The sequence below is a fragment of the Corvus kubaryi genome, unplaced genomic scaffold (assembly GCF_017639235.1).
Source record: "Corvus kubaryi isolate FWS band 111438036 unplaced genomic scaffold, C.kubaryi_AGA036_p1.0 74, whole genome shotgun sequence".
Taxonomy (NCBI): Eukaryota; Metazoa; Chordata; class Aves; order Passeriformes; family Corvidae; genus Corvus; species Corvus kubaryi.
In genome coordinates this window covers 964,132-977,530 of record NW_024582061.1, presented here as the reverse complement: position 1 = coordinate 977,530, position 13,399 = coordinate 964,132, and the positions used below count along the sequence as shown (strand labels likewise).

Here is a 13,399-nt window from a genome sequence, read left to right as displayed (position 1 = left end):
AAAAGGACTGAGAAACCTATGTGATAACTTTTACTGAGGAGTAACTGAACAAACTTAGGATTCTTCAGCCTACAAAAAGGGAAGATTAAATGGTGATGTGACAGTGGTCTAAAACAACTTAAAAAATATGAGGAACAGCTATTCACCTTTTTAAAACATTTTCATAAGACGATTAATAGAAGCAAGTGAAGCTCAAAGATGTCAAGTTCAAAAACCAAACAAACAGAAGGTGAGTCTGCAGAAATACATCTTGGATGGTACATTTACCTGGGTTCAAAAAGCAAAAGGTTTTTATCATGGTTAATGATTGCAATAGCAATCACCTATTGTAGCTCTGGAAGTCCCTGAGACAGTTTCCTGGAAAGGAGTATTCCCCCATCCTGGAGATGATGGCTTAGCTGGATATTTATTCTGACAAATTTCTTAGTCCCTCTTTAGGGACAGGCATGGAAGAAGGCAAACCATACCCAGAATTTCAAACTCATTTGCTCACACCAATTACTACTGTTTCCAAGACTTAACTATGCACTTTGCATTACATCGCTATCAATGAGAGACACAAAAAAACCCCATCTCATTTTCATATATAATTAGCTAGTTCATGTTTCAATGAACAAAAAAGATTTATCCCAATCCAATTTCTACAAGCATATCAAAAAGTGCTAACTGTCATGAAAATTTTGTACACTAACTAAGAATTTCCTTGGGTCAGACCTTTGCTCCAGAGTTAAGACAGAGAAATATTATAAATATTAGAGTAGAAAATCCCAAGAGAAAGTAGAATACTGGACTCAGGTCAATCACTGTAACTTCTTTTTTAAACTTTAAATACCTACTCTTTTCCCAAATTGTTGATCCAAAGACACATGGAAAACTGTGTGAATATAAACCACAAATTTAAAGATGATAGGTACTGATCATAATTTTCCTCTCTGAAATCAGGTCCTAGCACATGCATTTTACCCAACTTACTTCCGTGAAGCTCCATGAAGACCATTTAATCTAATTAATTGTGCTTATTTGTAAGGACCATTATAAGAACTGATGAATGTTAGAAACTTCTTATGCCATACTCACAGTTTTTAAAAAGTCTTTCTTAAGAAATGGAAAATATATCTATGCTTTTTTAGAAAGAGATGGTTGCTATCCCTCTACTCCCAGCAGCTGTGATTTGTACTCATTCCAGTTAGCTGATCATATCATCACATAGAAGATACTGTCTTTTTCACTGCTGTATTTAATAGAAATACCTACAAATATCACAAAAAATAGATTACCTCAGCAATGGAAACCAACATTTTCAAACAGCACCTACAATCAGCTAAGGCTCTTTTTAATTGATCTCCTCCACTTATTTCAAAACTCAGCAGTAAAAGTTAAGAGAATGATGCTTCAAAAGGTGAAGATACCACTCACAGCTTGTTTGTTTCAAAGCCATACAGGCTTGAGGAGTTCCTGCACTTCAATTCTTTATTATCACCTGCTCAGTTGATAATACCTACTGAAAATATGGCTTGTTTCAGTGCAAGGCAAAAGTTAGTATAAAATATCAATAACAATGAATCAGACCTTTTCCCCTTTACATTAAGCATGTTATCTACAACTTGATTGTGCTTCCAACACCCAAAATAAATTTCAGGTTTTATATTTTGAAGCAACAGGTAGAATGGAACGTGGTTGTTCTTGCAAATATGATTGATGATGCTGAAAGTTTTCTAGGAAATTCAGTGATGCCTGATCCTGCCCAATTATTGAACTGTCAGTCTTATTTGAATTTCCATCTAAAGGCTTATTCAGAGTACAGCTGAGAAACCTATCCTTCTCTGATCTCATATAAAATGTTTCCAAGCAAACAAATAGGTATTACAAAAAGACTTTAAAAACATATTCCTTCCTGAAGGAAACTCAAACATCATCTGATGAGGTCCAGCATCGTTTCATTAAACTGTAGAGCTGTTGTCAAGTCTGCAAGCACCTAGTCACACGAGTTGGACAAACTAAGACAACTTCATGAACTTTTCAGCACTTGCTTTATTTATTTTTTTCTGTCAGGTAATTAAATTCTAGTTAAAAAAGAAAAAGTCAGAGTCTGAGATATTCAACACAGATCAAAACCAACTTTAGTGACATGAGAACTACTATAGATGGCATATTAATCCACCCATCCCATTTGATGGCCTGTCTATTCTAAGACACATACCTGCACTCCTGAGATTGTCAATTTTCTAGGTAATACTTCAAAGACATCCAGCCATATGTGAATCTCAGTCTGACAAATAAATGGATCTCACATTGGCATCTCTTGAATATCATTCCTTCTTACTTCTTTGTAGACCAGCTCATTATTAACGGTGCATGACCCCCTCTCAACTTCATTTTCCAACTTTCCTACAGTTCCTGTATTTCAGCCACACTGCTTTTCTACTTAGCTTCTATCTCTACTGCAATTAATTCCAATTGCATCAATGTACTACAATTGGGACAGACCTTTTTCCTCAGGATAATCATGTTGAAAGGCACTTCTTTAACCATTTTAATGTTCTCCTGCATTTTCTTTCACCTCTCCTATCTAAAGGCATTAACATGATGGGTCTCTTCCAAACTCCTCTTTAATCAGCGTTTTGAATCAGGCAGGAACACTGTATCAGCGTGAGCCCACAGGGCACTATTTCAGCTGAGCAAACAGACCTGTTTGAACAGTCCCCTTTCAAGAAACGCTTCCTTCAAACATCATAAAATCCTCCTAATAATATCTCAAGAACCATGCATTCTTCATTATTTTCAGAGATGAGAATAACTCATTCAAGTTTATCTCAGCCCTTGGTTTTTTTTAAGTATCTTTCCTCCTTTGCTCGGTGGAGGCATCTTCAACCTGTCTCATCACAAAGTTCATTCAACATTACCATTATTGCTGAGACAAAGTGGACTCCAAGCCAACATCATCAGGATGTTTTTACCCCAGAATTATGTCCCATATGCTGGCAAGTTATCGAGATCTATTCTTATAAATGGGCTCTCTATTTTTATTAAAGGTTCACAATATTAGAGGTCTTGGATTCTTAGCTGAATCTCTCATCTGACTCTCATTTTTTCTTCTCTTTCATATCTCCTGACTCTTAGGATTAGTCTCCTTTTTGCAGTCTATTCCATGTCAGCTCTTTCTCTTCTGGATTTCCACCATCCATTTCCCTTATGTAGTTAGTTTCTTGCATTGCTTCTCTGTGTTTTCTTCCTTGGTGTTGTGCTCGCCCATGTTTCAAATGTCAGTGACTGGCTCTTTCATTGCTAAGTCAACACTGCCACCATGAAGGCAGGAAGTAAACAGTTTCCCTGAATTACCCTGCACAAGCTGAGACTTTTCTCCTCGACTTTGTTTGGTGCACACCTGCTTTTTCACCCCTCTTCTGTCACACCTGTGAATTGTCCCCACTCTCCTTCAGCAGCACACTACCTGAAATCTTCTCCATTATTTCCAAAGAGTGAGGGTGTATGTAGGAATACTTTCCCCCCTGCTTTTCCACACTAACTCTACCACACATTCTGTTTCAGTGCTATACCTCAGTGCACTAATCACTTTGATGACTATTGAACTCTTATTCCCACTGCTCACAAAATAAAACATTTCTGACCAACTTGACCGCTCCTTTCTCTTTGCTTGCCTTTGTGTCTGGCTGGTTTTTTTGCTTTAAGACAATCCAAAACAAAAAACCCAAAACCAAACCACAAACAAACCAACCCAAAATTTTCTCACTAGGTCATCTTTCTTCCCTCCGAGAGAAGCGCATCACTTGCGGTCTGTGGTAGGCAGCATTCCCCTCTGGCCAAGTTGCATAAAGCAGCATTGTAGTTTAAATTCAGGTTTCTTTCCAGAAATTAATTCCTAAAGGCATGAATAATGTAAATATTACAGCTAAGCCTGAGACACAAGAGTCAAATAACCTACTACTGAATCTACTAGTTCTTTCAGAACACCAATCATGTCTAAAAACTATTACAATGTTTTCCTTTTCTTAGAACAAATCTGGCCTGGCAGACTGTCCTTTAGTTTGAGTGCAGTGTTTGAACAGGGCAGGGAACAGATAAAAATAATAAAACATGGGATTGCTCAATTGAAAATTTTAATATGTCTACATACTTCTGTATAATTCAGGCTGATTTATCCAGATTGTCACCGGGTGGTTGTATTAAACTGTGCATAAAACTCGTCTGTTGGAATATTTGAATACTCTTCTTCTTTAAGATAAATGTTCCTAGAATTAAATAAAATTTTTAAAAAGCCATTAGTAAATGTTTCCTTGCTATTATACAGAAGTAGCCTGAGAAACCTAAAGAAGATATAATGCATTAACACCTATAAATGCTCATAAATTATTAGAAATGGAATTTAATATAACTAGAACTTGTTCTGCAAAATATATGCCACATCTCAACATAGCAAACTTAGGTTTTTTCTTCCTGAAATATCCCTCCAAAAATCTCACAGTAAGAAAACCTGAATTAACTCAATTCCAAACTTTTGTTTTCATAACAAGAAGGCATCATGCATTGGAAATTCATTTGCAAAAGGTATGTATGAACCTGAGACTGGCACAGTTGGTCAGAGCATGGTGCTAATAATGCCAGGGTCACGGGTTCAATCCCCATATGGGCCATCCACTTAAGAGTTGGACTTGATGACCCTTCTAGGTCCCTTCTAACTCTGACTATTCTGTGATTCTAAATTCATGCCAAAAAAAAAAAAAAAAAAAAAGAAAAAGAAGGAACTGGAAAAAAAGAACACCAAATCATTAAGTTCGTTTTTCTTTTCCTGCACATATTATCTTCCTCCTTTCCCATAAGAGCAGACACAAGAGCTGCCCACCAAGACACATCCAGTGGTTAGTTAAAGAATCATCCAGTTCTGTCATACATAATGGAAATGCTGTTTGTGTTGCTAGCCTAACCCTGAGCTATCAAAAACTGGCAGTTCTACTGGTAGGTCATCCTTTTTTGTCTCAGAAAACTAAGATAAATTAAAGAAACATGTACTGTTTTTCACTTGATAATATAATTTTCTGCATAGATAATTATATTTATTCCATATTTTGCCACCTATATGAACAGTCTGTTGTCAGTGGAACACTTTTAAGAATTCCAGATCCTAAATCATGTATGTCAGTCAGAAACACTCAAAACCTACACTTTGAAGATTGATTAAATAATACTGAAAAACACACTTCAGACATATTGGTTTTTTTGAAAGAATGAACTTGTAAAAAGTGTCTTTAAAAAGTTAGAAACAGAACAAGTAAAAAAGGCTCTTTGAAAGCCATGCTATTGTGTTAATAATGGTAAAGAGCTGTTTTTATTTAAGAACCCTATTCTGGTACTTACTTCGCTTTCTGCTCCTGAGAGAGCTCTGCGTTCACGAAATCTAAATCTCGGCGCTGTACCCGATTCTGCCGCTGCTGCTGCCGCTCCCAAAGCAACTGGGCTCTCGCAGTCTGTAGACGTTGCCTATCCCATTCAGCATCTCTTTGGCGTTCCTGCTCTCTTACTCGCTACAGGAGCGAAAAGAATGCTTCATTTTCTCTTTCAAAGATGAAACTGTATATATAAAGTCTCATGGGTAAGTTCATCCAAACAAACTTGCTTGCCTTTATTGAACACTAGAGGTAGCACTTGAAATGGGGAGAAGGGAGCAAGGACTTCTAAACCAGGCAGAAGCAAGATACAGCCAATGAAAAGTGCTATTCTTTTCTCTCTGTAAAAACCCAGAGCAGCAAGACAGATTTTTTTTTTTTAAATTCTTGTTATCAAGAGTTGAAAGTTCTTGAGGAAGAAGTGCATAGAGTTAAGAAGTGCACAGACATCAGTATGGCTTATAATATGGCTAACTTGGTATACATAATAGATGAGCCATGAACACTACATGAGTAGACTGAAACTGTTTTTTGCCTCTGCATCACTTCCTGTCTGACACCTCATGAACTGAATCAAAAAATGAGGCCTGCAAAAAACTTACTTTTCTTGGTTGTACTCATTTTCAGTCAGCTTAATGACTTGAATGGGTTTACTTCAGAATAATAGGAGAGGCAGGAAAATGACAATTCTACCTCCAGCTTTAATAAGTCCTAGGTAAGACACAGTATAGCCCACAGTATTGTAGGAACTAAAAGATAAAATCAAACACTATTCCTTAGCTGTCATAAATGTAGCCTCTGTGCTGAGGGAGGCAAGTCACTTCCTACTTCACAGTATCTAGGCCTGGACACTCTTGACTTCATAGGAGACTAGATGTCTTCATTTTGACTGCCTCCTGTACATCTCTAGAGCAGCAACTATTACCATTGTAATTCTATTCTACAGCACGGTTCATAGCTGTGTAGGACAGTAGAAACGAAACTCCACCACATTTTCACATTCACGAACTTATAGGCCTAAGAAATACGCATGAGCAAGGTCAGTGGACCTGCTCTATTTGCCTTGCTTGGGTACCCTTGAGCATGAGAATACTGCTTTGGTCTGCCCTGCTTTCACCTTCAGGTCCCAGATATTCTTCCCCTGTAGAGCAGCCCACTCCTTGCAGGCAGCTTGTCCACTCTCAGGTCCTGAACTGCACCATGAAGCCTGGGTCCTGGGCTGGACAGGACTTTGCTGCTCAGCTGGACCATCATGGACCATGTCCTAAGATCCCCTTGGCCCTGGGCTCCTCAGCAAACTTCCTCCCAGTCCAACTCCAGGGCTCCAGCCTACTCCATGGCATCTCCCAGGTGCTTCAGAGGCACTGTGTTCAGTTAGACTGATTAAAGTTTGGATAAAATGCAGATCAATGGAAAACACAGTCTCATAATGGCATGTCCAGGGCAAACAAGGTATTTTTCTTCTACAAACATTGTCTATAGTATTACTACAACCAAGAAAACAGAAAATGCATGAAAATGTATATGAGCTTAAATACCAGTTTCTCCAGAGCTTGTTCCTTTTGAAATTGACGAATTGCCATCAGCTGCTCCTGATTCATTCCCTTCCATCGATCCACAAGCACATGGTGTTTACCCAAGGGACCGATTGCTTGGTCAGGATTTTCAGAAAGTAAGTCTCCTCGAAGGAGGAAGGTAATTTCATCCATGTCATCTTTTATTTTTTGAGCCTTTTCCAATTCATTTTTATGATCTAGTTCAGCAACCTAAATTCAGTGGAAAGAGAGAAGTGATGTTTTTTCCAAGAGAAAATATGAACTAAGGAGTGAAAAAATGTTAACACATTTTAACAGATGTCTTTCCAACCTGCATACAGTTGTCAAAAGCATCACATACAAATACTGTGATCATTGTCTTATTGGCCAAGATCAAAAGTCTAATATCAAAGAGTTCTTTAATGTTGTCATATCACATATAGCAAGTAAACTGTGGGAAAATAACTTTGTTTTATAAGAAAATGCAGAATTAAATAAAAAATAATTCCACATTTATCCCCAAGTAAATAACCAGTAGATATTTGGCAGACAAATACAATATGGAAGAAATTTACAATAAAAATTTACAATCCTGAATCACTAGCCTTGATTTATATATTACATACTGAATGAAGAGTGTGGGTAAGCCCTCAAAATAGACAGATGTCCAATTAATGTCTTTAGATGCAGCCTTGATTCTGTTTGCTGATACAAAATGCAAACTTGAATCATATTATGTGGATGTATCTGCAATACTGGAAATCACAGTATGAATTTTCTATGGAATTCACTGTTCCTAATGTTCACTACAAGGTGCAGTCTCCTATTCAAAGGAAATTTTCCTTTTACAATACTCCAGAAACAAAATACAATGGGTTTACTGTAACATAATTACCTTCCAAAGAATAATTAGACTAAGTAAACTAACTTAAAGTAGAATGATAATGCTATGCATCATTCATTTCTAATACTGTGTCATTCTTCTGTAATGCATAAACTAAACTATCTGGAACAATGCCTGGTTCCAGCTTCCATCTGGACAGAGGACAAAAAAACCTCCTGCTTGCTAGGGCACACAGAGAACAGGCTGCCAGATCGGTCTCTCTTTACACATCTATCTTGACTGCAACAGATCAGTGGGTAATTCTGTCTCCACTTTGACCAAGATGTGCTGTTAAAAAAAACCACTGCCTTGAGAATATTCACTTATGTAGAACAGCTTGGTACTTTTCTTGCTGATCAGTAATTCACTGGTTGGCACATATGTATTGGTAAAGTAGATGAGGACAAATGAAAACTCGAGGGTTTTCCATTACGAAAGAGCAGGTAAAGTCTTCTGTGCCATAGAAAGTTGAACATGAGTAAGCAGAGTAACTAGAAGATATAAACAACAGAGAATAACATGACTACAGACGTGTGAGAACTTGTTCCTCTGCACATCTTAAGGAAAAGAATCCTAACTGAGCAAGCACGGTGATCTATGCCACCAGAGAAGACTGCTAAACTGAGATTATCTCTACATTTTTAGTTAAAGACTTTGAGTTTGGATAACAGCGGTTGTCCCAAACATCAGGCCAGGAGACTGTCAGAGAGTGACTTCTGTTTGCTCCAAGTAAACATGCTAAACTACCTGTCAGTGATGGGGCAGAAGAAACAACTAATACTAAGTACCATATCCTAGATTAATAAATTCCTTGGCTGAAAACAGCCTTGTGGTTTCCATTAAAATAACAGAAGTATTTGATATGCAAAGAAAGTAAAAGAAGAGAAATTATTTTTTTTAAATTATACATTAGCTAAGCCACAGTTCAGCTTAGACAATGCCCAAAATCACGTCTTTAGAGATGTCTATGTCCTAGGTTAGAATGTAAGATGTAACCAAAAGCATGCATTCTATTATCATCTTCACAAGCTGTTAAAGCAGGTGAGGCAGTGTTTGTTATCTCCTACCATGACTCATCCCTGATAACTCCCTCTGGGAGCTATCTCTGTTTAATGGGCAATCAAGGACCCACCACATGACTCATAGAATTACATCAACCCATTGTGAGATGCTCCACTCAGGGGGAGGAGCCAAGCATTCCCACCTGGATATAGTCTGGGGTTTGGAACAGCATGAGCAGCCCCTACCTATGGCACTCCCAAAGGACAAGAGCTATCACTGGACCTTCAGGTGATGACCACACCCTTTTCTACAGGATCACTGCTTCAATAGGACCACTTTATCTGGACTGCTACCACCACCCTGACTAACAGGGTGTCAGGCTGTATCCCGACTCTGTCAGTGTTCTTGTACTATTGCATGTATTTTAATTTTCCTATTAAATTGTAATTCTGACTTGTTTTCTCTCCCTGGTTTGTTTTCAAACTAGTACAGTCTACCACCCAACAGGAACATCAACTATAAAGCAAAAAAAGAAATGCCTACTTTTAGAAAAACAGAAAACCTCAAGCAAATCAAATTTCTCATGACAAACATCAGCTTCAGATCTAGGAATCATTGTCATCATAACATGGAATAATACAGTAAGAATTACAGGCCACTTTTCCATCTCTGATGTTAGTGAGTATGACTTTTACCAGAAGGTAAAAGAAATTTTTTAAATTCAAAATGTATTTCCCTGAATTGTTTTTTTTTTTCTCAAGAAGAGTCAGTAAGAACTTGAAAGGAACGATGACATTACAACTTTTAACATCCAAACCCCTGAAGATATTCAATCATCCAATACTTTTGGAACACTGAAACAGAACATCTGAATATATACTTTTATCTTATTAATACTATGAATCAAGCAATTATTTGTAATTTGGAAAAAGCTCCAGAGTAAATCACATTTAACAGAAAATAAGCCTCGAAGCTTAAAATGTATAATTGTTATTTAGATCACTTTCTTAATGTCACTCCACTGTGATCTACCAAGAGATCAAAACAAGGCACTTCAACACTGTAACTCAGACTTGCCATTAAGCGGGAGAGCATAAAATTTCCAAGCTGCCTGAGAATCTTACTGGAGGAAACCCCCAGCCCTATGCATAGCCATGTATGTCATACTACTATGCCATGATTAACGACAAGAAAGATTTTAAATGCTGAAAACAAATCAGATTTATCCTGTCCAAAGTCCTGCTGCCTTCACTATTTCTGATCCAGGCCAGGTGCCATTGGCCTCTTGCATACATTGGCACATCTGCCTCATACTCAGCCACTGTCACCACCACCCCAGGGCCTTTCTTGCCAGGCATTTCCCAGCCGCTGTCCCCATCTTGGAGCTGTAGGGGGTTGTTGTGACCCAAGTGCAAAATCTGGAACTTGGCCTTTTTGAAACTCAGACCACTGGCCTAGGCCCATCAATCCAGCCTGTCCAGATCCCTCTGCAGAGCCTTCCTATCCTCCAGAAGACTTGGTGCCATCTACAAAGTGACCGAAGGTGCCCTCAATCCCCTTGTCCAGGTCATTGATGAAGATGTTAAAAAACTGACCCCAGTTCTGAGCCTTGGGAACACCATTGGTGCCTGGTCCCAGCTGGATGTAGCTCCATTCCCCACCACTCTCTGGGCACAGATGTCCAGCCAGTCTTTTACCCAGTGAACAGCGAGTGCCCCTGTCCAAGCCATGAGGAAAATGCTGGGAGAAACAGCGTCAAAGGCTTTACTAAAGTCCAGGCAGACACATCCACAGCTTCCCTCATCCACTGAGGGGGTCACTCTGTCCTAGGAGATCAGGTGGGTCAAGCAGGACCTGCCTGTCATAAACCCTGGCTGGCTGGGCTGATGCCCTGGTTGTCCTGCACGTGTTGCATGACGGCACTCAAGAGGATCTACTCCATGACCTTTCCCAGCACAGGGTCAGGCTGACAGGCCTGTAGTTCCCTGGATCCTCCTTCCAGCCCTTCTTACAGAGGAGTGTCCCACTGGCCAACTTCCCTTCACCTGGGACCTCCCCAGTGAGCCAGCACTGCTGGGAAATGATGGAAAGCGGCTCCATGAGCACTGCCACCAGCTCCCTCAGTACCCTTGGGTGGATCCCATCTGGCCCCATGGACTTTTGTGGGTCTAAGTTGCCTAGAAGTTCACTGACCATTCCCTCCTGGATTATGGGAGCTTCATTCTGATCCCTGTCCCTGCCTTCCAGCTCAGGGGGCTGAAGACTGAAGCACAGAAGATATGAAGTACCTCAGTCTTTTCCTTATGCTCTGTCACTATGTTTCCCCCCAAACAAAGGATAAGAGATTCTCCTTGTCCTTTTGCTGCTGATGTATTTGTAGAAACATTTTTCATTGTCTTTGACAGCAGTAGCCGGATTAAGTTCCAGCTGGACTTTGGCCCTTCTAATTTTCTCCCTGCATGACTTCACAACATTCTTGCAGTCCTCCTGAGCTGCCTGTCCCTTCTTCCAAAGGTGATAAACTCTCTTTTTCTCCCTGAGCTTCAGCCAAAGCCATCTGTTCAGTCAGGCTGGTCTTCACCACTTTCAGCACATGGGAACGGCCTGCTCCTGTACTTTTAAGATTTTGATTTTCAATTAACTTGAGCTGTCTATAAATAAAATTATATGACAAATGCCCCTTGAAAGGCTCAAGCAACATTTAAGGACTTGCATGCTTATACAGCTAAACCAAAAAGTACCATACTTAATGTAGGTAATTCTAATGTGGTTTATTTTGATGTGACTAAATACACTTAAAGCTAAGTCACAACAAACATAGTTTAACAAAGCTATTAGCATCCATGTAGCCCTTTGAGCTGTATGTAGAAGCTGAAGAGAAAAAAACCATCTGCAGTAAGATGAAGAACTAGAGCATGACAGATAATGGTACTAAGACAGGTTCCAAAGCAAGGTCAGTAAATAACCAGGAGACATTTTACACAAATACTCATGAAGTAGCCAAAGTGGCAAAACCAGTGGTTGTGGAGAATTAATGTAAACAGTAAGAACAAAAAGCTAATGTTAACGGTGTTTCCACACACGTGCAAAGAAAAGCAGACAGACACAATAACATAAACCAGAAAGCAGCATGGGAGGCTTTTGCTGTACCCCAGTTTACCAGACCAAAGCCCCTGAGTGACGGAGCAGCTGTTTCTTCTCACCAGTCAGCAAGCTGAGAACCAGGAGGCACAATTTTGGCAGAGGATAACTAGACAGAGGACATCTAGATCCTTAAATCCTTTGTTCACTTGGCAAAGTGAATAAAATCTATCTTGTTCCAAGCTGAAACAACCTTGGAAGTCAGCTGCTAAGAAACCCCTGTGAAAACATTACTACTCATTCTGATTTTGTGCATCTTATTTTCCTTCTCTGTCTCCATGTTTTCTGAAAAACAAACCAACCAACTTAATATTAATTTACCTGGATTCTATTGAAATCTTTAGTAGCTGTACAAACAACACGCCTGTTTTCCTCTTCTTTTCTTTGTTCCTCCATAATCTTTCGGTCAAGTTCAATCCTAAACTTGTCATAAAGATCATCTAAATTCGATTCAAATGAAATTTAGTCAATATTCATGGACATGATGTGCAATATGAGTTAACAAGGGGAAGAAGCAGGGGGGAGCTACAGATACAGTAGGCTGAATAACTATTTCCAAATCCTACCATCAAAGCTTTCCATCTTGGCATTTCAGGTGACCCATGAATCAGTTTAATATGTAACCTATCTTGTCTAAACATTTGGTGTTAAAATGAAAGAAGTTAAGTACTGCAGAAAAGAATGTTTCATGACAAGCTGGGAAAGAAAAATCAGTATTATTTTTTCTGCTCTAGAACAGTACAAATTGGACAGTTTGCTCTGATGAAGTAAGCATACCAACTGGAGGCATAAACCAGAAATGAAAACTGGGTGATATTACAATCATCACATGTAATTAAATAGAGATTTCCTAAAAGAAATAGTGGATACATTAGAGCTTATAAAGTAAAACTGCTCTAGTATTTTTAGAAGTTAAATATACAATAGGGTATACCATATTCTCATCAGACACATCACAAATTCAGGAAAATAAGATTAAAACTACATAATTTTTTTTGTTACCTGCCACTTTTTGGTCAGCTAATGCATTTTTCCAGTCTTTCTGTTGCTGAAGAGACCACTCCCTTAACTGCTCCTTTTGAAACTTCATCCTCTGATCATAGTTTAAGTCTTCACCCATAAACTTCTGCATGCCAGATACAGTACACCGTGGATCACTGTCTGAAACTCGAGCAGGTCTGTCTTTCTTTAGGGCTTGTGGATCATTCAGGTCAAATTCACGTCTTGTTTCCAGCTTCTGAAAATTCTTGTGAAATTCAGTGAGAGCCCTATTCATGTCTTTGATTTCATTTTTCTGTCGTTCTTCTAGCAGACACATAAGCTTGTCATTTTTCTTCATGTTATGAGCTAGACAAAAATGAACACAATGAAACCTCAACTCTTAGAGGTGCACAAATCATTGGAGTGCACACATAAGATGAAAATAAAATTTTCAA

The 13,399-nt window shown here is 38.9% G+C and overlaps 1 protein-coding gene across 3 annotated transcripts in view; it reads right to left on the bottom strand.

The window, feature by feature from the left end:
- Positions 1-13,399, bottom strand: part of RIBC2 (RIB43A domain with coiled-coils 2) — a 40,895-nt gene that overhangs the window by 22,371 nt on the left and 5,125 nt on the right. For 2 of the 3 annotated variants that reach the window (XM_042050552.1, XM_042050553.1), the window contains exons 3-7: positions 12,966-13,310; positions 12,285-12,403; positions 6,941-7,168; positions 5,374-5,540; positions 4,136-4,250 (exon numbers count right to left, since the gene is read on the bottom strand). In XM_042050552.1, coding sequence (XP_041906486.1) covers positions 4,169-4,250; positions 5,374-5,540; positions 6,941-7,168; positions 12,285-12,403; positions 12,966-13,310 — 941 coding nt within the window. In that variant the 3' untranslated portion in view covers positions 4,136-4,168. Of the gene's footprint in view, positions 1-190; positions 4,251-5,373; positions 5,541-6,940; positions 7,169-12,284; positions 12,404-12,965; positions 13,311-13,399 lie in introns of those variants that run through there. The other variant, XM_042050554.1, reaches the window with a different exon arrangement.